Here is a 24,066-nt window from a genome sequence, read left to right on the forward strand (position 1 = left end):
GTTATGTTAACTATAACTTATAAAGCGCAAACATACGCCAATAAAGGCATCATGGCGCCTGAGACAAACTGAGAGGAGAGCAGCTAAAAAGAATCAAGAAGGGCAGAATCAGAACAGAATGGTCTTGTGTTGTTGTCGAAACAACAGATGGTTATCAGTCACACGGAGGGAACATGGCAGATTGTTCCAGAGCACAGCCGCTGCCACTAAAAAGGCTTTTCTTTCCACACTTGAGCGCTTCAACCCAGGTATCTGAATATGGTAAGCTTGCTCTGATCTTAAAGCTCGGGCGGCACATAAGGATGAAATTTATCCTGAAGGTATTCTGCACCCACTCCATGAAAAGCATGGTGGATGATACAGAGTGTCTTAAATTCAATGCAGCAAGCCACCGGCAACCAGTGCAAATGGCAAGGGACTGGTGAGAGATGGAGGCATGCAGCGGGGTGCCAGTGGCAGCTCTGGATGCAGAATTCTACAGCACCTGACGCCTATATAGGAGATGGTGGGTGGAACATCAAAAGAATGACAGCAATGGTGAATAATTTCATAGAATAAAAGCAGTTTGACCATTACAGGATAGCGCCGTAGGCTTCAAAGACAAGGCTTCAGGGGGATTGCAATGAGCAACTCAATATCGTCTTCAGTGCTTCATTATTGCATCCAACAAGAAATTGTGTGTCAATCATTAAAGCAACACGTCCCGCACCGCAGCAGACACAGTGGGTGCTAAATAGCAGGGGTGGCGATGTTGCAAATGTACTGGAGCACTCCTATGTTGGTCTAACTTTGAAGAATACCAGTCTATGCAGTGTAGCAACACTACCTGTTTATTAGCTGAAATTGTAAATGGTGTCCAGATAAGATCAAGTTCCTTGGGATCTGGCCTACATCGCATATGCCATGCATCATGTGTTTGAAGATAGACTCTCTAATGGCCCCCAATAAGACAAACATGGTCAGATAGAGGGCCCGCACACTTTCCTTGTGGGGGGATATTATATCAACTTAGTTGGTGATTGCACCCAAAACAATGATGTGCTCTCGATGATGTCTCTCGCCCTATCAAAGAAGATCTTCAGAGAACTCGTCAGAGCCCTTTTGCCTTTTTTGCATGATTAAAAGCATTCCCTGTGCATCTTGAGGAAGTTGCCACTGCTCCAGACTTGCTGGGCTTAGTTTGCCGATCTTTGAGACATGCCCGCTTGCATTCAGTGCATGCAAGTTGATTGTTCTCAGATGATGGTGAGTAGAAGCGTGCAGAAGATGTAAGTCCGCTCCACTGGACCCAAAATCCCTGGTCACTTCGATAAACCGAAGCAAGAACCTGGGCAATCACGGGACTGATTTTTATAAGGATTCTGGGTCAAGATATCTGTGCGGCTGCAGGCAAATTCGTTCTTGCTTTCGGAGGACTCCCTTCATAGGAAGCAATACATTAGAGTCAATGGGCACACCAAACTCTGGCTCCATTGCTACCTGAGTGTTGTCCACTACAAAGGTGATATGAAGAAAAACAATGGATGCATTTCATTTGAGGACCTCAAGGGCCCCTTTCATGAACAGTTGACCATGGTCCAAGTCGTTTCATGTCTTAATATTGGTATGCCTTTGCATCTATTTAAAAGCATTGATGAAGTGTATCAGGTTTAATCAGGTTTAAAAAAAAAAAAAGAAAATGGGGGGGGGAAAGCTCCCACATCTACTCTCTTTTAAATATTCCCTCTTCCCTTGTATCCAATCTGTTGTTACCTTGCTCCCTGAAAAACATGTAAAATGATAGTCCCCATCAATGCTTTCACAGTGGGGCAAAGGCTTACAAATGTCTTTGCACTGATGTAAAGGCATGACAGCCAACAGACTTCCCTTACCTACATGTTACAAAAAAGAGAGCGGGTGGTGCACCAGTGTAAAGACTCTCATGCTGTATGTGATAACCGACAGGTCAGATGGGGCCTCCTTTACTGATGAGGTATAACGAGTGCAGGGATTTTGTTTCGCAAGATGATAGTTTGAACAGAAAGTCTGGTTCCTCGTGGGGCACAATCCTGGCAGAGAAGATATTAGTCAGTCAATAAGTTTATTCAGATCAATTCATCCATCAAACACATAAGAACACAAATACAATACAATCAAAAGTAACCATTTCATCTCGATTATAGAACAACAGTGTACACGCTCCGAATTTGCAACAGATTTATTACAACATAAAAACAATTAGAAAGCATACTACATGTCCCATAAGATAAAAACAAACAGCACCCTTGGGCCAATGTCCCCTTTCACTGATGCAGCTCTTTTAAAAAAAGACAGAAGTGCCCAAACTGTCCATATCGTGTCCGCAACGAGAAGGGAAGGCATTGCCATCCTATGCGAGCAAGTGATTGTTAGCCTATAAAACACCAAAATGCATTACATCCTTAAAAAAAAAACAATTGTAGTGCACAATACATATTCAATATCTAAAAACAGTCATCACAATTGTGCCAATATCCCCTTTCTCTGGTACATAGTTCTTTTGAGGAAGGACAGTAGGGCCCAGGCAGTTAGTATGGATCTGCCACCAATAGAAAAATAATTGCACCTATGGGAGTGAATGTTAGTTGACCTGAGAACAGGCAATATGGTAGACCTGGGCAAAACAGTTGGAGGTGCTTCAAATCCTCTCTATCTGCCCCGCACGCCGGATAAATAGATGTATCGGGGTACCCAAACCACTTTGCCGTATTTCCCCTCAGATGTAAATAATCACATCTGTCACGCGTGATCAGCCAACGATCTTCCCTTTTAAAACTCCGGAGAAGGTATGGCTGGATCTCGTTCACCATGCTTATCACAGCATGAGCTCTATCCAAATTTGTGACAAACTCCATAAAGTCCCTTTTCTCCTTCACAGCTTGACTCAAAATGTCCTTATAAGAGCACATTTACCCAAAGGTCAGCAGATTGTCTGGTGGTGAGAGTGCCCGAATATTACTTCGGGACAAAGTCTAATCAATGAATGCTAACCAAGGGATTTCTTTCCAGTTTTCCCTTTCCATAATGGTCCTAATGATAAAATGGCATACATTGGCACTGTCATTCGCCCAGAGACACAGCCAGAAAATGATCAGTGCTAAGGCCCATTGATCGTCCCAGAAATCCATTCCCAGTTCTCTGTGAACTGAGATGTATGGAGCGGATCCCGGGAGTCCCATTAACCTTCTAAAGAACGCATTCTGGTACTTTCGAATAGCCCCACAATAGTGCTCCGTACAATGTCACAGCCTTGCTCTGAGCGGTATAGACTTTTAAAACTGAGTCGAGGGGTTGGCCCTGACAGCACGACAAAAATCGGGAGATCCAACCTACGTATTGGCTCATCTTCACAGATTGTTTGTTGGCATGAGCACAACCCGTGACTGAATCCAAAAATCTGACGCCCAAGTAGTCAAATTCCTTGACTCTAAGAATTATATCCCTGTTGCATATCATAGGGCGCATCTTCATCGACAACTTCCTTCCCACGTACCACATTACCGCTGATTTTGTGGGGGTTATTTTTAACCCTAGATTGTTCATAAAGACCACATATGCATCAATCAAAATCAGAAGGGCCCTACTCCCCCAGACTCGGATAGTCCGCCCCAGTGTCCACCAAGGCTTTCAAGAGCCCATTGATGTAAAGGGTAAACAAAATTGGGGCTAAAACATAGCCCCGATGAACCCCACATCTCACCTCAAAGCACGTAGTGCAATGGCCTCCCGCTCCGCTGCACACACAAGCCTGGTTCCCCCTGTGAAGTTCTTGTAACACCGTTAAAATTTCCTCTGGGCATCCCGAGGACCCGAGCGCGTCCCACAACTTCCATGTATCCACTTTGTCAAAGGCCATGCTGAGGTCCATGAATGCAAGATACGCCCCCTGCAAAAAATGGAGTTGGAAATTAATAAATCTAAGTTTAAATTTTGTTCCATGGTTCCCACCCTTGGACGAAAGCCAAACTGTATATCTGAGAGTACTACACTCTCCGTTAGCCAAGACTCTATATTCCCCAGCAGCACCCTCCCAAAATTTTTGAAAGAGGTATCGAACAAGGATATGGGTCTGTAAGACATTGGACACACGGGGTCCCCTTTTTTAAATAGGGAACATGATGGCTGATTTCGACGAAGGTGAAAAGTGGCCAGAGTCTTAACAGGCATTAAACACTGTCTTCAACAAGGGGGCCCATACATCACGCTGGTCCTGAAACAGGTGTGAGGAGATCGCATCAGGACCAGGGGACCGGTTGCATGCCTGTAGATTCATGGCAAAAGATACATCCTCCGGGATTCCAAGATGGCCACCGGCACTGAGTAGGCGTGCCGACGGCTGCTCCCGGGCTCTGAGGCATTTCATCTAGAGGTCCCACTACCACCCCAGGTGCAGGAGGCCAGAGCTGGATCGTGGCAATCCTGAGGAGCACAGCAGGGGTATGAGGGTGCCCCGTGGAGGCAGCAGGAAGTTTCCTGATGGTGCCCGTGAAGTGGGACGCGCCGCCTCCGGAATAGCGCTCGTCGGCGAGGAGAGGAGTGTGTGCTAGGCAACGTGGAAGGCCCCCTTGGGCTTGGACAGGGCCCACCCCCCCAGAAAGTGAGCAGACCAGAGCAGCCATACGCCAGCACCGCCGCGGAGAGGGGAAGACCAGAGGTGAGCCCCGCTGCAGCGTCCCGGGCCCCCGGGCGGGGATGAGGTGGGGAGACTGCAGGCACGGGGGACTGCCTGACCGGCGCGCGGCGTGGGAGTCCAGGCGCGAAGGGGAGAGCCGGCAGGAGTGGAGCCTCATTGGCAGGGGAAAGAGAGCAGCAGGGCTGACATAGCGGAGCTCAAAAGGAGGACCAGCGACTCGGCGCAGGATCCCCGCCTCAGTTGGACTCTGCGGGTGCCTGGAGTGGCTAACTAGGTGGCGCACCCGAGAGGATTGGTGGCGAGCTCCGGAGGCTGGGGAGAGCAGCGGGGCCAAGCAGCGCGCCCGGGGGAAGGAGACCCCCCAGGGCAGGCAGCATAGCAGGAGGAGGCCAGGATCGGTGGAGCCCCTGAGGGTCCAGCGTGGGAACAGTACTCCGGGAATAGGAGTAGGCATCAGGCGGTGCGTGGAGGAGGAGGCCCCCATCAGGAGTTCGTCAGGGCACCCTCGGACTCCCCCATCCCCCGGTGGTGGAGAAGCCGCTCCCAGCGGAGCAGCACACCAGGGCCAGTACCCAGTGTGGGGCGCAGAGAGTGTCGGCCTCGGCGGGCGCCTGGGGGTAACACAGCCGCTCTGCACGGAATATCCTTCGAGGCTGGTTAGAACTGAAGTGTGGGGGGGGTCCAACAGGGACTAGGACTCGCTAGCGGTAGGCAAGGCGCCCGCGGTACCTGTGTGAGGCCTCTACAAGGAAGTGGTGTGTTACTGTGCCCAGGTGGCAGGGTAGCTCCCGGAGGCTGTGGCGCAGCACCCAGAAGTGATCATTGTCAACGGAGAAAGTGCCGTGAGCGGCGAGGATTGTAACCCCCATCAACAGGAAACACTGGGTTTGGACCCTGGAGTGCTTCTGGCGGGGCGGGCAGATTATTCACCCCGAGCCAGAAAAGGAGCCGACCAGGCCACAGCGCCTGGCCGGCTAAGGACAACACCCAGAGGTAATTATTTAGCAACGGGCAACTTATAGGGGGGACTCTTCAGAGACATAAGAGAGGGTGAGGGCCACTGGGCTCATGTGCACTCACCAACTGAAGGGCACATGCGCGGCAGCCGGCTCATATCAAGCACTGGGCTGTGGAGAGGGTGCACACCTTGGAAGGGTTTTGCCACGAATTTAGATGCCCTCCAGGGCCAAGGGGAAAACGGCGAAGACTGGACAGCGTGCAGGGGACCCCTAAGGTACCCTCCCACACTGTGGCCAGCAATGGAGTCCAGGGAACCTAATAGAGGTGACAATGGTCAGCCGAAAGAGCCGCAGGAGCAGGAAGGGGATGAGGACTCGGCACCAATGATGAGGCAGGACCTCAGAGGGGAAATGCAGGCCTTGAGAGAGACTTTAGCTAAAACCTTTCAAGACCAATTCCAGCTGATGAGATCTGATTTGAGTGTGGCGCTAGGAGAGTTGAAGCAAGAAATAGTCCAGTTAGGGGAGAGAACAGACTTACCGGAAAGAGGGCTGCAGGAAACTGAGAAGGACACAACGGCAAACAGTGAGTCGATTGATCGGCTGGACATTGCGACGCGGAACTTGGAAGACCAAGTGGAGGACCTTGAAAATAGATCTAGAAGAGTCAACATCAAGATTAAATTCTTACCAGAATCGGTGGCGGACCGGGAACTGAAGGGGGAAATCCAGAGTATTTTCGCAGATCTCCTGGGAGAGGGGGGCCCAGAATCTATAGAACTGGACAGAGTGCAGAGAGTTGGTCGACCCTCCTGGTGCCCCAATGCCAGGCAGCATTTGCCAGATATGGACAGAAGGAGGCAGCGTTACGTGCGGCTATGCAGCGTGAACCAGTACACTATAAGGGGCAAGAGACTTCCTTGTTTCAGGACCTTGCGAACAGCACGCTGGTGAAAAGAAGGAACATGGGCCCAGTCCTGAGGGAGCTAACCAGGAAAGGAATAAAATATAAATGGGCATTCCACTTCGGTTTACTGTTCAAATGGGAGGGGATTCAGAGGCGGGCAACTACGCCCCAGGAAGCGGCAAATGTAATGCATTTAGAGCTCGAAGGTGAAGGGGAGGCCTCAGGAGGCGAGGCCTCAACCATCTCAGGGGAAAGGGCTAAGCCCTGGGAATGGTCGACTGTAGGGGAAAGGAACAGGAGGAGAGCCACACTGAGGGGCCCCCGGGGGCGAGGGGGAAGGATGACCGGGACGGGGCAAAGGAAGCGGGGAATGGATCCGGTTGAATTAGTGGACCTAAGCCTTGGAAGACATTCTGAATGGGGTGGTGGGGAATGCGCAAAATGTAGAGCCAAGGAGGGTGGAGTAGAAAACATGTTGGAACAAGTAAGGACCGACAAGTCTGGGAGGGGAGAGGAGGTTGCGGGGGGCCGGATGCACTCCAAGTTGGGGACTGGGGTGCGGGAGGGAAGGGGGCGGGGGAAGGGAAGAACCAGAGTGGCCGGGCAAGTAGGGCCTGCAGAGGGCATGATACCACAACAGAGGGTGTGGAGGAAGGAGGGAGTGGGGCAGCAGAGGGCAGGACTCGCTTGAAGAGGCTCCCGGGAGAGGGACGAGGGGGCAAAAAGCAGGGCCTAGCCAGAATTTTCCTGCTTGGTTCAAATGGATAAGGCATAATGTGAGGGGGCTCAAAACCCCCTCAAACGGGCTAAATTAGAAAGGTTTACTAAAACACACGCCCGGATGTTCTTGCTCTTCAAGAGACCCACCTACTGAGAAAGGACTAAGGTCGCTTGCGTCTGAGGGGCTTCACACAGATATACTTCGCCTCAGGGCCTACTAAAACATGGGGGGCTTTTGGGAGGACTATTGATTTCAGAATGCAAGATGTCCTTGGGGATAAGAATGGAAGGTACATTATGGTAAGAGGGGAGCTTATGGGTAAGCCCTATTCTATAGATTCTGTGTATGCCCCGAATACGGGACAGGACCGCTTCTTGAGCGAGACCTTGAGAGTCCTGGAGAATTTTGCAAGGGGGCAAGTTATTATGCTGGGAGACCTAAATCTGGCATGGGACAGAGGTCTGGATCGGACAGCACACAAAGGCGCAGGGGGAGGAGCGGTGGCCTTACCCCAACCCCGGGAGCGGGTGGAGGAGGCAGGGCTAAGGGATGTGTGGACTGCTCTGCGGGGCGGGGAGGAGGGCCACACATTTCTCTCTGGGGTTCATGGGACCAAATCTAGAATCGATTACATATGGGTATCAGCGAGTCTGGTGGGAAGGGTGGAGATGGTGGAGACAGGCCCCATGGGCATAGCAGATCATAAAATAGAGCAGATGACGATGGGCCTGGGGAGGCGAAGCCCAGGGGTGTGGAAGTGGATATTTCCAGAAGAACTATTGAGGGACCAGGTGGTTCGGAAGAAATTGGGAATAAAATAAGGGCTTTCTTTGAGATGAACAACGGCACGGACACAAGTCTAGGTACGAGGTGCAACGCCTTCAAAGGCTACATTGAGGGGTGAATTTATCGCCCTAAAAGCGGAAAGGAATAAGCAAATGCAGCAGTTGGAGGCACAATTGGAAAGGGAGGTAGAGACAGCACGGCTAAGGATGGGGAGGCTCCTACCAGGAAAGCATTCAGGGCATATAGGCTAGCTGAAGGTCAGCAGGGGCTACTGAGGACCAAAAAAGCGGAAGGGACTATGATCATGGTCAGGCAAAAGTACTACGCGAAGGCCAACACAGCTGATTCTTTGTTGGCGCGTCTCCTGAGGGGGGCTAGGGAACAGAACATGATCATGGCCATGAAGGACGAGGGCGGGAACAGACTCATCCGCACAGAGGAAATAAAGGGACGCTTAGCCAGATTTTACGGCACACTATACTCTTCACAGGATCCCCCGCCCCAACCCCAGAGGGACTTTCTTGAGGCTCTGCCCGTCTTCAGTCTGTCCCGAGCGGCCAGGGAGGAGTTGGGTCGAGATCTCACAGAAGATGAGGTGAGGGCCACTATAGCGTTGTTGCCCCGCAGTAAGGCCCGAGGGCCAGATGGCTATGCAGCATCTTTCTACAGGACCTTTTCCCAAATTCTGACTCTGCATCTCACTCAGTTGTTTAACTCTTTAAAAGCAACTCATCGAATCGCTCCGAATATGGAGGAAGCCAAAATTACGCTCATCCATAAGACTGGAAAGGACCCAGAAGAATGTACTTATTACAGGCCCATTGCGCTCATTAATACAGACCCGAAACTGGTGCAAGCCTGCGCTCCATGCCGCCTGACGGTAGGGATTCCCACGCCGCCATCTTCCCCCACCCTCTGTCTGCTTATTTATTTATTTTTCACCCTTCCACCCCCTACTTACCTTATTTCAGTGGCGGGTGCCGCTGCCGCATCCGCTCCTTCCCCTTGCCTTCTGCAGGCCACCATGGAACGGGAACAGGGGCTCTGTACGGAACCCCGCCTTCCCCTTCCGTGATGGCCCTCTTTGTAAAGGATGTTCCTTGATACAGCAGGACACTGCGTGCATCACGTTGTACGAAGGAAAATCCTTTTTCTTTTTAGCACCCCGAGTTACCGCTTTGGTAGCCAGGGGTGCTAATGGCCTTAAGCCCCCATTCCAAAGGTTGGAATGGGGGTAACTGCCAGTACCCTCGTTAATGATCCTCACTTTGCTGGGGACATTAACTTGGGCTGCCGGGCCGTTACACCCGTTCTAGCCCTTGAAACAGGGGCTTAGCGCCACATTATTGCCTTTAAGAAAAGTAGGAAACTTGATACCTTTTCATGGTATAATAATGGAGAGCTCCTGAGTATAGTACATCATTTCATCTATCTAGGCTTTGCTCTATACGGTAAACCATAAACTGAGGATAAAAGAACTAGACCACTTACCAAGCTGGCTATTTTAAAGGCTCAAATTATTCAGAAACAATACTGTAACTCCACTAAGCTATCATTTTACAAAGCTAAGGTAATGCCATCTCTAGCCTATGGCCTCGATGTGTCATATTTGGCTGATGAGGGGCCTGTTAAATGATATGGAAGGCATTATTTGGAAACTATTATACTTTCCTTCCTCTCTACCGATGGCACTTATTAGGTACGAGGGTCAAAAATCTTGGCGATCTGTTGTCCCATCTAAGAAACTGATGTCCTTTCATACAATGTTTAATCCCCCTACGTCATCTATACATTAAGACTCAAAGAGACAAATTGCAGAAAATGAGGTCTTTATCACTGGATGTGATGCCTCTTTGGATGAAATGGGGTGTAACCGCCAAATACTTTTGGAAAACTCAAACAAGGTGACAAATAAGTAGTGGTATGACTAGATGTGCCAAAAGAATACAATATCATCATACTCATTGTTTAAGGAATACAGTCTCATAACAGGAAACTATAACTCATTATCAAAGTAGTTATCTATTTTCCCATTTCACCCTCACTGTGGGGGGCGGCCATGGCTGGTAACGGGGAGACTTCCTGTTGCCTCCCCACATAAGAAAAAAATAATGGCGCCACCCGGGGAAGGGCCTCGCGTGGTTGGAAACAGCGGGCGGAGAATGTATATTCTCTCCCGCTGTTCCAGAAACCTGATTGGCTCAGCGCCACTCCCCAGGTGCGAATGCGTTTAAGACTCAGTATTCTGGGAACTCTTGACAGAGTAGGTCCAGATCGAGACTCAAGCAGAGAGGAGAGAGGTTGTCCTCTCTGGGGACCAACTATAAAACCGAAGACTCTAAAACATGTGTTGATCGAATGCAATGCAACACAAATTGCAAGAAATCATTTATTTGGAAAATGTGTGCGCAATTTCTGGTCGTTTAATAATGACACATTTTGGTTATAATTTTTTAAATAGTAATTAAAAAAAATCGAATTATCGCATTTGTAAGGTGCATTTGAAAAATGCATGAATTATTAGGTGAGGATTTAGCTTGGAGTTTTTAATGAATTTTGAGATCTTATAAGAATATACATCTAAATGTTTCATGAATAGTTTTGAATTGTATAACTTGGGAATTTTGTATCTCATTCTCTATGCTGATGTTGTGTACAGTTTTGGGAAACTATCAAAAATAAACAAATAAAATAAAACACTTCAATGAAAAAATGAGTTGTGAGAATACTGCTAATAGATTAATGTGGAGTTAGCAGGCCCTCACAGATATTGATATTTGATTTATTAACGTTTGACAAGACAATAATTGTACTATATTGTCTTTGTTTAACGTGCGCAATCTTATGTTTGTCGAAAGAATTCTCATTTTTGAGTATTCAGACATTGAACCTAAAAGGTCCTCAACACGTGGTGAATGTGTCCTTACAGCAGGTTGTGGATGCAAGAGATTTGAACTGCCTCTGTCTATTTTCCTTGCATGATTCCGGTACATGTAGATGCATAATGTTGGGTCAGGTCAACATGTATTCCAAATTACAAGGCGCCGGGGATCGATCTACTCCCAAGCGGTGAGTGGACAAGAAAGCCTGCAGGTTTCTCAGGGGATGCTTTGAAAAACAATGTAATGCGCAGTTACATAAAGAAACACAATAGCCTATTGGCATTATCTTGACAATGTTAAATTCATCTAGTATGGAACTATCTACTCAGCACATACTCTTGGATATGCTGTCATCTATTTCACCTGGCGATTGGGGAAGCTGAAGCTGGTGCAGTACTGTCCTACTAGAATTCCAAGATACAACTCTGCTGCAACATTTCTTGGAAGACCACTTATAATGTAAAAAAAAAGGACGAGTCTCAAACATGTCCCACTTTTGTACCATGTGTCCTTTAGGTCGTCAGTGTTCAAGGACCTCTATGACAAAATATCAGCAAGGTCTCGGCGAGCGTTGTACGAGTGGATGACGTTGATTCTACAGAAATCCTTCAGCGCTACCAGTATGTAGCAATGTATTACTTTTAACTACCAGAGCGGTTTGTCTGTTCTAAGCATTCACTTACACTTTTGCTGTCGAATTTTAATCTGAGTTAAAATAACAAATAAATAGTGTGTTATTTTATTTGCGCTTGCATCAATTCAGCTCCTCAGAGGTACTCTGCCTTTCCTCTCCTTCCCCCAGAAGCTCAATGTCTCCCAAGCTCTGGTTCTCTCTAGGTTGGACTAATGTAACAGCCTCTTTCTAAATCTACCTGCCTCTACTCTCCGCCCTCTGCAACTAATCCAGAACAGGACTATGAGACTTGTCCTTGGCCTCAAGCACTGGGATCGTATCTCTCCAGCTCTGAAATCTCTCCATTGGCTCCCAGAGGATGCTAGGATTAAATTCAGTACACTCTGCATTGTCCACAAGGCTTTCTGGGGCCTAGGTCCAAAATACCTTCAGCTAACCCTCCCTCCGCAAATACCTCCACTCTCGAGCTCTTTGCTCCTCTACCTCTAGCTCCCTCATAGTCAGTTGTTTTTCAAAGAAGCGAGCTGGGGGTAGATCTCTCTCTTCGGCTGGGGCCTCCCTCTGCAACAGCCTCCATGCCACTCTAAAACTTGAGAAGAACCATATCCGGTTCCGGAAGCACCTCAAGACCTTCCTCTTAGCTAGCTTCAGCCTTCTCCCCCCCTCATCCCGCTGATCTGTTCTCTCTTGGCACCGTGCACCTGGCCACCCTCTGTCCTCCGGGCCCAGGTACCTGCTCACCCTCCCACCCTGCCTCTGGGCCACCCCTTGCACTGAGGTCTGTATCTGTACCCATACAGCCCCCCGTTTTTCTTCCTGCACTTATCAGACCTACCCTGTCTGCTGCCTAAAACCCAGCACTTGCTGGCTGCACTACCACTGTTTGTTGCATTTATTATTTATTTTTTATTATTTATCTGTTTCTCCTTTGCGCCACACTTTTCACTTCTCCCCCTTCCGTGCACTTTTCTCCTCCCCCTCGCCCATGCACTTGCGCTTTCTCAATGTGACTGGGCCTAGTAAGATCGTTGTTTTGTTCTCCCCTGTTCCCATCCTTTGCCTTGTCGCACTCTGAAACACTTGTGTACGAGCGCAATAGAAATAAAATATCAATTCAATTCAATTCAATTATGAAGGTGTTTTGCCCGTGCGACGATGGTATCAATTCATCAGTATCATTATGAAGGTGTTTTGTTGGTGCGCCATAGCATGGTTGATGCATGTGGGCCACACTTGGATCTTACCGGTTACACCTCAATCTCCGATAGGACATGTGTGCTCAAACCCACTCACTTACTCACACACTGACCCTCACATAAACATCAACACTCTTTCTCACTGGTCTCACTCTCTCGCACTCTTACTCATAAACACTCTCATTCCCTCTCTCTCTTTTTTTACACACTAACACACACACACACACGTCCGCTCCAACATTCACACACTCGCATTCATTCTCACTCACATTCTCACTGATACTCTCAGTTTCACACACACTCGCACGTCAACACTGACACTCTCACATTCATTCTCACACTCACATTCTCACTCACACGCACACTAGCACTGTCACGCTGATAAATGCTTTCACACTCTGCACGTTCACACTCACACACTCACTCTTAAACTCACATGCACAACCACGCTGTCACTGCCACTCATATCCTCACTCACACCCCCGTCGCCCACTCAAAAAACACTCTCGTTCCCTTTCACGTTTGAAGAGCTGCATGGCAATTGTTTTGCATGTACTTATAACACAATCCACCTGTATGTGTTTCCCTCTGTGTGAGGGGCCAATGGGTAAAAGGATTTCAAGAGTCTACATGCTGTAACATCAGCAGGCCATATGCTACTGACTGATGCCCACACAGGCAGACCAACCTATTGGAAGGAGAGAGCTTTAGTTTTATCAAGTGAATTCCCAGCATTACGTGGGCACTGAAACACTCTCCAACCGTAATATAGCTCAGTGGGTTGAGCGCTCGCTGCTGCGATCTGAGCGTGATCTGCAGGTCGCAGGTTTGAATCCCGGCAAGGCCAACTCAGCCTTTCATCCTTTCCGAGGTCGATAAATGAGTACCAATTTCGGTTGGGTGAGATTGTATGTAAATATGTGCTCTGTAAAGCGCTTTGGATTAAGGCGCTATATAAGTAACACATAATTATCATTACACAGAAGGGCGCACATGTAGTATAATGAATTCTTTGCTAGTCATTCTTGTCTATGTTATGAAGAGCACCTTGAGAAAGTTCCTATCAAGCGAAATTCATGCTCTTTAATGAACATGTGGAGTCAAACAGGTACCACACATTCATACTTGCCAACATGATCCATTCCATTCGGTAGGTGCTTATCCATTCCTATTTTTTTCTTTGTATTCTGGGACTTGTAGTTCACTTTCCTCATGATAAAACTCAGACTACAAGCCCCAGAATCTAAAGAAAAAAACAGGACTGGATAAGCACCTACAGATTGGAATGGATCATGTTGGCAACTATGCACACATCCCTTCTGTAATATGTGGTATAACAACTATCTTTGATTAAACTAAAGTGCAAATGCTTCAAATCAGCTTAAAGGTGCTTTTCAATCACCAGCATAGGGTTTATTTCCTTTTCCACAATGTTGAATTGTTTTTGTGCGTGATGGTACTGTGGGATGCATTCAAAGGCCCCATACAGAAGTCCCTTTCACATGAAAAGCAGGATTTTTAAACACTTACCCAAAAAACGGCTTGACGTGTGTCTGCAGTTTAAATGTGAAAATATACCACTGCTAACAGGAAAAATGTCTGGGAAAAAGATATGGTGCGGGTTGACAGTTATGTATACTATGTTTTACATACAAAATACCAGTGACATTTGAAAAGCCACTTTGTTTTCATGTAAAAATGTCTCTAGCCAAACCCTTTTGCTGGCTGTTAGACACATGTGACCACAAATGCCCCCACTTGAAAGTGACATCCCCCATCTAATTACAACTTCAATAAAGTGTGTCTTGCTAAAGGTGTGGAAAGTCCAGTGTTCCCCAGACTTGCAGGCTCAGAAGGCAGTTAATGTAGGACAAGTTTCCCTTGGCTGGAGCATGACTAAAAGGTGAGAAGACTGGAGGCAACCAACTTCAAAGAGAAAGCTGTAAACACAAAGAGAAGAATAAAAACTCTGGTTACAGGCTGCCCCAGTGAGACCATATGGCCTAAAGGCAGGAGAAGTGCAATTTGTCCCACATGAAGATGTACTATTGATTTAAAAGGACTATTACAATTTAGGCTTTTTTCTCAGCAACCATAAGGCAGATTTTCTTCATTTATGTACCATTGTTTAGGTAATTTCCAAGCGATTTTGGAGATATAAAATTAATGCACCTATGAGTTGGCCAGTTAAACTAGGTTTCTGGCTGATATGAAAATGTTCCATGTGTGCCGGTGAACTGGTGGCAATATAACTTGGAATATGGTTAATAAGGTACATATTCATAACTGTTATACTTTTTGTGAAAAGGGCATGAAAGTGCCACATGGCTGAGCAAAATGGTGCGGACCCGGCTGTCATCCTATTTAATTTCTCATGATTAGTAGAAACAGAAAATATGAATATTATGGCAGTTATTAGTAAAATTATACGATTTTGCCACATAACTACATTTTTGCAAAAATTTGACATGCAAACAAATGGGGCTTGTATATTAAGCTGCCAAATGTCTTCCCCAGGCCCCTAAACTAATCCTGACTGGCAGGCTCTTGGTCACAACGTGCCGGCGGTGCCCCAAATGAAACAAAAAGTAGAAAGAGTAGGCATGGTTTACCAAAGTACTGCAGCATCTTTGACCTTATTCTTTTGCTCCAATAAAGGTAGCCTATCCTGTAAACAGTTCACTACATGATATGCCGCATTGGGTCGAAGCTTCCTTCGCATTTCAATCAGTAGTGGGGTGTTCCCAACTCGTTGTAGGTTTCTGCTTTCAACTGGCAGTAGAGTGACCATCATGTCTTTTATTTACCTAGAGCCAAATGCATCCACATCCTGGGTTAGTGCGGAAAGTCTCTGGATCTTGGGAAGGTACATGGTTCATCTACCACTCAATGCCATTCAGAACATCGACCTCAGTGACGTGAGTAGAGCAGGAATGATTTACTGGTTTTGTGCCACTGTACAGTGTGTGGCTCCATGTTTAAAATGTTCCTTATAATAGCAGCTGCTCACACCTTCATTAGAGAAGGAAGTAATGGGTTAATGAATGCATTCTCCTCCATACTATCATAATGCCACTTTATCTATTGAAGTTTCACTCTTTTATTTAAACTAAGCATTTTGGTAGTGGAGTTCTACACAGGAACAATCTGAAAAGAAGACATGAGGAGTTGCCTGGATCACTTGCCAGTAATCCTCATTACTCCGGCCTACTTCTCCTCATCACAGACCTATAGTACAAGGATGGTTATAAGGAACAGAGACAATGAAGCAATTCCTAGATTGCTTACCTTAATTCTTCGTACTCTTGCTCCTACTTTTCCCAGTCACACTCCTGTACCAGTGACTGTGACGAGAAATAGGGGCGATGAGGTCATGTTTGATTATTTCCCGGTAATCCACATTACTCTGAGCTGTGCTCTTCCTTGTCACAATCCACGTCACTGATATAGGACTGGGACGAGGAAGATTGACGAGGTGGTAATAGTGTTGGATTTGTAATAGATTTCAGTATGCATCCTGGCACCCGTACAGCCCAGATGTGTGGGATCTAGAACAACTTCTGAGGAGTGTTCTAGGCAATGCATGCATTTCACGTTTTTGTTTGGTATATTTTCACTGCCCAGGGACGTGTATGCAAGTTGCACTTTTGAAGGTTCGATAAATCATGACATTCCCGATGTGTGATCCAGCTGCAATGGGAAATCAAGGCTCGATCCACACAGATCATATCACTCAGACCTCTCTGACACTCTCGGTGTTAAATGTCTATATTCTTTTTATTTTCACTGTTCTGAGGTTACTCTTTTGCTTTTAAACTGAATCAGTACTTTTACTCTACCCTTGCTAATACCCAGTGGTACTGTACAGGTTGCCCAGGGATTGGATTCAGAGCTCTCTTTAATCGGTTCAGAATGGATATGTTTCTCTTGCAAACCTAACATCATAGCACAGTACACTATGGCCCTCATTCCGAGTTAGGACTACACCATGGAGTAAATAGCTCCATGGTTGGCAACCATGGTGCTATTTACTCCATGGAATACCGGCATGGTGAATGGAGTAATTACCGGTCCATTCCAAGGTTGGATGGTCCGGTAATTTCCCATTCACCATACCCCTTCCCCATCCCCATTTCTGCCCCCATAGGGTTCAATGGGAATGGGGAAGGAGGTAATTACGGTGCCGTAATTTACTCCAAGGTCACTTTGCGGGTCCTGTAATTTACTCCTGCTAAAAGCAGGAGGTAAAGAGGGACCCGCAAAGGGAACTCGGAATACGGAGGTAAGGGATTACCGCCATCGGTGCCCTTACAGGCGCCGGTAATCCCTTACCTCCAACCTCAGAATGACCCCCAATGACTTACTTAGGGTGCCCCCATTTAAGAACCAGCTGTGAATCGACTGGGGCAAACCTGTCAATCGGCCCTAATGTTTCGATCTTCTAATTTTCTGATGGTTCGAACCCCTCAAACAAAAGACGGATATTGCAGAAGCTAACTGCGAGGGCCACCATTGCATGTCAGTCTTTTGCCTTCCCCTTCCTTCCCCCTGTCTATTTTTAGGGAGTATGGAACCACCCGCTCTCCCACTCCTGATGCATAGCCCTGCCGCCACACTTTCCTCGCCCCCAGCACTTACCTCTACTGGACACCGTGGCCTCTTCCGGTTTCCCTCCAGCCCACTTCCTGGGAAAACAGATGCACTGCACGTCAGTCAACGTGATGCAGCCTTTTGTACTTCGTTTTTCGTGGGCAGCGGTCTAGAGGCAGCATTAGCTTATTACTGCTCATTAAAGAGTAATTTACCATGACACCTAAGTCACTGGTTATATATATTTTAACATGAATCAAACCTATGGGACAAATCCAGAAAGGTCCAATCATTCTGGTTTTCTTTAATTCATTTTCAGATGTTAATTTGATTGTCAGAACCCAAGAAACCTGTAGCAAAGCACTAGCCATTACAGACGGCTCCTTATATGGCTTACAACCAACACAAAGTGGTGTGTCTCTATAAGCGCTGTGTCTCCCCCCACCCAGAATGAGGGAGCACATCTTTTTTTCCTTTGGTTCTCTGGCAGCCTAAAGGTGGGTGCCTTTACCTCTCACACACTTATGTTATGTTAAAGGTGCTTATATAGCGCACCGTCACCAACAGAATTGGTCCCCAGGTGCTCTGTCGGATCTGTAAACAGGAAGGACGGGTAGGGTTAGTCGGGAGGAGGGGAGCAGGAGAGTGGGAGAAGTGGTGTGCTGTTGGCAGCTTCAGCTCGGTATACACCGAGTGCTGGGCTTTGGTGCTAGTATCGGATTAGGCGAGACCTCGAGTGCTGTGGGTGAAGTTTATGTGTTGTTGATGTGGTGTGGTAAAGTGCGTGCGGATTGCTGGGAGAGAGATGGTTGTGTGGTTTTGTGTGGGTTTAAGTATGCAGAAGATTGAGGGTTGGGTTAGTGAGGTCTGTATCCTGATTCAGGTACTTCTGATTCCGTTAGAGTTGTATCCCTGTGAGTTGGGTTGATGCTGGTTCCTCGTGGGCCGACTCGCTTTGTTGGTGCTGTGCTGCACCCGCTGTATCATAGTGAGTATTGTTTGGATTGATAGGTTTTATAAGATTTTAAAGTTGGCGAATTTGACTCCTTTTTCTAATGGGAGTAAATATGCTATGATATAGCATTTATAACACGCCTATACACAAGTGTTTCAAGGCGTGAAATGTTTTAATGTAAAAAGATCATTCCCATTCTGTACAGGGCATTTTCAGGCAAGTAAAAATATATTTGAACTCTAAACAGATATATCTCTTTGTAAACCTAGAGTAATAGGCTCTGCTCTGTGGTACCGCTCATTTGAACATATTTGTGGCGTTTTGTGGGTGAAAGGGGAGGGTCCTTACTACATGCCAATTGTCTTCTGTTTTTTGCTGAGAATATTTTTAATCCCTATGTATTTTTGTTCTGATTGTGTATCTTTTTTAAAGGAGTAAAATTGGCTAATACACCTCTTATCTGAATGGCTGCTTACAGCATGGGATAATTTGCTTTGACATTGAGCCAACATGGAGAGCCTTCTTTCTGGAGGCTGCATGTGCTGTGGTATCTTGTGGTTTCAACAAAGCAAATTACTTCGCTGCAATGTACTTTGTGTGTTTTTCATCGAAATATTTCCAATCTGTATATGCTTTGTGGGGTATGGGGTAGACGGGGGTAGGGAGGCATTTAGGGTGGGGCTGGTAGTGAAGGGGAAGGCGAGACCTGGGTTGAGAGGAAAACCCCACAAAAGAATTTGAAATAAAATGTCAAAACAAAACCCACAAAGTAAATTACAACAAAGTAATTTAATTTATTCAAATTACATGGACCATGTGCTTCGGCCCAGGCGACACCATCCCATCCACATTCCTTCAATGTGTATCTGGATGATAGTGTAGCCTGTTGGAGTGGAAGCCGGGTAGTGCATGATCTGAAATACCTGTGTCCCTGTCCCTACCAGATCCGACTGTACATCAGCTACGACAATGCAACGAAACAGCTGGACACCGTGTATGATATCACGCCAAAGCACGCAGAAGCATTTCTGGAGCGAATCGACTCCTCCGGCTTTGACATGAGAAACGTGTCTACTCTCTACAGGTATATGTGGCTTCTTTGCACGATCATTATCACACCTTCAGAGGCAAATGACTTCCGAATGGCGGCCATTGATAACCGATTAATGCAAGGGCGATAGATCCTATGGGATTATTTTAAGTGAAACCATGTCAGATTGATAACATTGAGGTTTCCATGATTGCAGTAAAGTAGGCATTGCTTTACTCTTCATATCTTGATTCCTTTGGAAATTGAATTCTTATAGAAGATGGAAGTGGGGCCCAAGTCTATTAAACTTCCACCCTCTTCAAACCCTGCTCTATCAATAATGTGCAGCAAAGTGTGTGCTGGGAGTAGTGTCAGAAGCCTGAACTGAAGTGTTTGCAGTTGAATGCAGTCTTTATTTGTTGAGTCTGCTGGTAGTTGAATGCAGTCTTTATTTGTTGAGTCTGCTGGTAGTTGAATGCAGTCTTTATTTGTTGAGTCTGCTGGTAGTTGAATGCAGTCTTTATTTGTTGAGTCTGCTGGTTTGTGTCTCTGCGGCTTCTCTTCGGTGGTCACGTCTTCCCGCTCTCCGTGCATCTGTACATTCTCTTCCTTTTCCATCCCTCAAGGTCTCTGGTTGTGATGTCTTTCTTTTGCGCATTTTCGGCCATGAGGTCCATGACCTCTACATCGCCTCCCATTCCATGCCTGAAGCCAATCTGGCCAATCTATGCGTTGAGGGTGCTGTGTTTTGTGGGCACAACATGTTCACCAACTGCTTGTGGGAGGTATGCAATCAGAAAGGGCACCCCTAGAGGTAGGCGTGGAAGTGGGTTGAGGGCCAGGTGGATATCAGCATCTACCTTTCAATAACAGAGTAGGGGCTTTTCACTTTGGTGAGGAACTTGAGGGGAGGGAAGAGGGATGACAGCTCGAACAGATGTTCTCTCCTGCTGCATAAGGCAGCTCCCAACCTTTGCACAGTGGCATCAAATGACAGGACGGTCACCAAACAGAAGTCAAATGGGTGCAATCACTTGGTCATCACTTCCTTCAGTTTGATGAACTTTGTGCTGTAGTCCTTGGACCCTGTGTAGTGTGCTCCTTTTCTCTGGGGGGATTTGAGTCCCTCAAAGGTAGTAGAGACATCTTAGGGCCGCATCACGGGTTGGGCAGTGTGGTAAAAATACAGTGGTGATACCATTACTGCCGCATTGCTGCGCTGCCCAACTATGACTTGGGCAGAAAGTTGGAGGATTCACCTCCAGCTCTGATCTGGAGGTAAAACTGCCAACTTTCTCCCCGTTTTTGGTGCAATTACCATGGTGGAGTTACCGTCGCTGTAATTGCATGGAAAATGTCCCATTGAGTCCAATGAATGCCCAAAAACTGGGGACTTACACCGCCGCTGCCACTTGTAATCCGGCAGTAATATCACCGAGTGGTGGGTAACAGTAATTTCATTGGGCGGTATACCATTTACCGCTGGGATATAGCCCAACTCGTAATGACCCTCTCTTGAATAGTATTTTGACATGCCCAGAAAGGAATTTAGTTGCTCTCTGCCTACATACTGAGGGACATCTGATCAGCATTTGGCCAAACTGTCCTTCGGGTGTTCGCCATCGAGCATGGTTTGCAGAGTTGCAAATGAAGTACTCATGAAGTCTGGTCAAAATCTAACCACTCCGATATGGTGTTCCTCTGTGGTGTTCCCATGTGCTATGATGTCTTCCTGAAAGTACTTACCTCCCTTTTATCCCCTTTATGGTGATGTTCATTAGTCCACTGAACATCCCGAGGGGTGATGAATACCACGAGGCGTCTTGATTTCTGATTCAGTCTAATTTTATGGTTGGGGCTTCATGTGTCCAATTTCTTCAAGATCTTGGTCCCATTCAACGATAGCTCCATCTTTGAATTGTTTGCAACTGAACATGTGTTGCATATGACCTCTCTGTTCGGGCTTCTGAAGTTGACACACAGACTCAGTGTGTCCCTGTCCCCCTTCCTGGTCATTACAATCAGTCTTGACCACTCCATGGCCTCCGCCATCAAAGTGTCCTTGCTCCTCATCCAGTCATGCTGCGCCACTGCTCGCGCGCCCTGCAACTGGTATTATTCGAACCCAGTGCTTTACCAGGATGGCTCCTTTTTAGCTTCATTTCAGTGTGAATCCCTTCAGCGTGCGCACTGCTGGTTGTACAACTGCTGCATGTCTCTGCAATATGTCCTGGTAGCCCCCTGTTTGAATTGTCATGAGAACTCTTTGCTGGTATTTGAGACCTGAATGGTGCTGAAGCAAGCTCGGTGTGGGCAACACAGGACTGCTCTGCTGTTTCTCTTGCGTATCTACCTTTGAATTCCATTTCACATTTGATGTACCCTAGCTGTATGGTGGTTGCTCCAACATAATTGATCGGGCAATGGTTTGTCGCCTGGAGCTTGCCTTCCCCCGATTACATGGTACAGCATAGGTGTCCTTGGTTAAAATGGTAAGTAGCTCCCTGGAACCGGCCAGCATCTGCAGCGGTGTCCCATGCCAGCTCACTTTGCACAGGATTGTTCAGCTGTGATGCATGTTTTCCACCGAGTGCTGCTTCTCTGCCGTGTTCTTCAGATGATGTGGGCCTGCTTATGCTGTCTTCACGGCGTGCTAGCACCCTGATGTTGCAGACTCTGCAGATCTTTGCATAGTGTCCTCTCCTTACACATACTTTGTCTCTTGCCTGGTATTCGGGATCATTTGCAAGATTCCCACTGTCACGCATCAGAGCCCTTCCCTTGCCTGCCATCTGCTAGGTGTTGTGTATGTTAGCTCGGTGTCCCTGTTGATTGTATGCACACCCCATTCACTATCACTGGTCCAGCTTCTTGTCTGGTGTATCTGTCTGCACATTCCTGCTGCACAGTTTATGCAACACAGTTTGCCTGGTTTAGTGCCTTCTTCAATGAAGCATCTTGACTCGTTACCAGATTGTTGGGACTCCATTGATGTGGCTTCCTGCCCATACTCATGCATGCAAATGACTGTTCCTCAGCCTACGTTCCGTACCAGCACCAAAAATGGCTTTGTCTTGGCAGTTCGGACAGACTGGCCAGGCTTTTGTCGATGGAGTCTGTCGTTGCCTGTTAGTGGTTGCAAAACTGCAGTATGAGTGTTGAATGCATTGCCATGTCTTCTCTTGCACCTGTCGGTTTTCAGTGATCCATCTCGGTTCCTCGCAGGTGGGATTGTACTGACATTTTGCCGGCCCTCAATTCCCAGTGTCGTTCTGAGGGTTGACGCTTTTCTGCCTGCTGGTGTTTGGTCTGCTCCCAACGACTCCACATAAGTTCCAAAGTTTCATTTCCATTGGGTCCGAGGTATTGATGGAGTACTTTGGGGAAAAAGGGAAAAGGGCATCTGAATGGGCACATCTATCATACACGCATGGGGGCGGGAAAGGCATTCCACTTGTATTAACTGTTGGCGTGGGAAATGTACCGCATTTGGAGGGATTCTAGGGTGTAGGGAATGTATTGCCACTAACCTAAAAACTCACCTTTCTGCATACAAACTCTCAAAGTCTGAACTAAACACAACTACTATATCGCACCAAAATCGCACGCACTTCACAACACTCGGCATGAAACAAACCACACACAATCACACCTCAACACCACAGGATGGCTACCCAACCAAAAACGCACCAACGCTCGCTCAGTGTCCGGTTTCTCTGAACTGAAGCTGCCAGCAGCCCACACAGCTCCCTTGCTCTTCTTCCTCTAAATCCCACCAACAAACCCTGCAACTCTCTGTTCCTTTGCAGACCCGCGAGAGCACCAAGAGACAGTGCGCGGGACAAGACACATTAGCATAAACACCTTCTGATGTCCCGCGAGAGTACTGACAACTTTTTAAGGCGAAAGTGAAGATGCACTAGCGCATCCAATCGCTTGCTTCACCAACTGTTTTGAAAAACGCGCCCTTGGTGTACACAAGTGCAAGATGAATGCAAATATTCTGTAACGTGCTGATTGCGCTTCACAGTGTGCGCTCTAACTCTCGTCTCTTTCTGCACCATAGGCTGGGGCTGTTGGTTTGTTTTTACGACATCTTCCAACACATGGATCCGAGTTTGGCGCAAGTTCTGCTGCATCAGATGATCAAATGCAACCAATTGAGAGGCTTCCATGCTGAGGTGCAGAAGGTGCCTAGGAGAGCTCTCCTTATTCTTCGCATGCACACGCGCTGGTGTCCCCTAAGCATGTTTGTACATCCTGGTTGCAACAAAAAAAAGTATAATCTTACTTATCATGTATTGTCAACAATGATATCATGGTATTCACACATTTCTTTCTGGATTCTTCATAAATAACACATTCATGTTAAAGTATTTTGTCATTACCTGACGGAAGCAGCAACATGAAGGCTATGTTGGAAAAATCAGTTTTTACCTGAGGTGCACTTTTGTGTCCAGTGTGGGTCTGCTGCCTGCAGGCTTTGAAGCTCAATTGTATTGCCACAGTGTGGTGCTGCAGATGGTCCTCAGTGGGCGCTATTGTTCTGAGTATGGCGTGGCGCTGCTGCTTAAATAGTGACTCTCTATTGCGTCTTCTCCGTGCCCCACTGCCCTGCGCTCAGCTGGGTCTGTGCCCATGTCCACTTTAGTTTTGAAAAAACGTGTGCTTTACTCTGTGCCCAATGGTACCGCGCCCAGCCAGATCGGGGCCCGTGCCCACCTGTCCAGCAATATAATTACATCGTTGACCACC

At 47.2% G+C, this 24,066-nt stretch overlaps 1 protein-coding gene across 1 annotated transcript in view; it reads left to right on the forward strand.

Annotated features, from left to right (window-relative positions):
- LOC138567884 (otoancorin-like) overlaps positions 1–24,066 on the forward strand; it is a 701,441-nt gene that overhangs the window by 31,714 nt on the left and 645,661 nt on the right. The window contains exons 3-6 of the mRNA XM_069646381.1: positions 11,423–11,526; positions 15,548–15,654; positions 19,226–19,365; positions 23,378–23,501. Coding sequence (XP_069502482.1) covers positions 11,423–11,526; positions 15,548–15,654; positions 19,226–19,365; positions 23,378–23,501 — 475 coding nt within the window. The remainder of the gene's footprint in view (positions 1–11,422; positions 11,527–15,547; positions 15,655–19,225; positions 19,366–23,377; positions 23,502–24,066) is intronic.

This window comes from Ambystoma mexicanum, chromosome 2p (genome assembly GCF_040938575.1).
Source record: "Ambystoma mexicanum isolate Mex_15411 chromosome 2p, UKY_AmexF1_1, whole genome shotgun sequence".
Lineage (NCBI taxonomy): Eukaryota > Metazoa > Chordata > Amphibia > Caudata > Ambystomatidae > Ambystoma > Ambystoma mexicanum.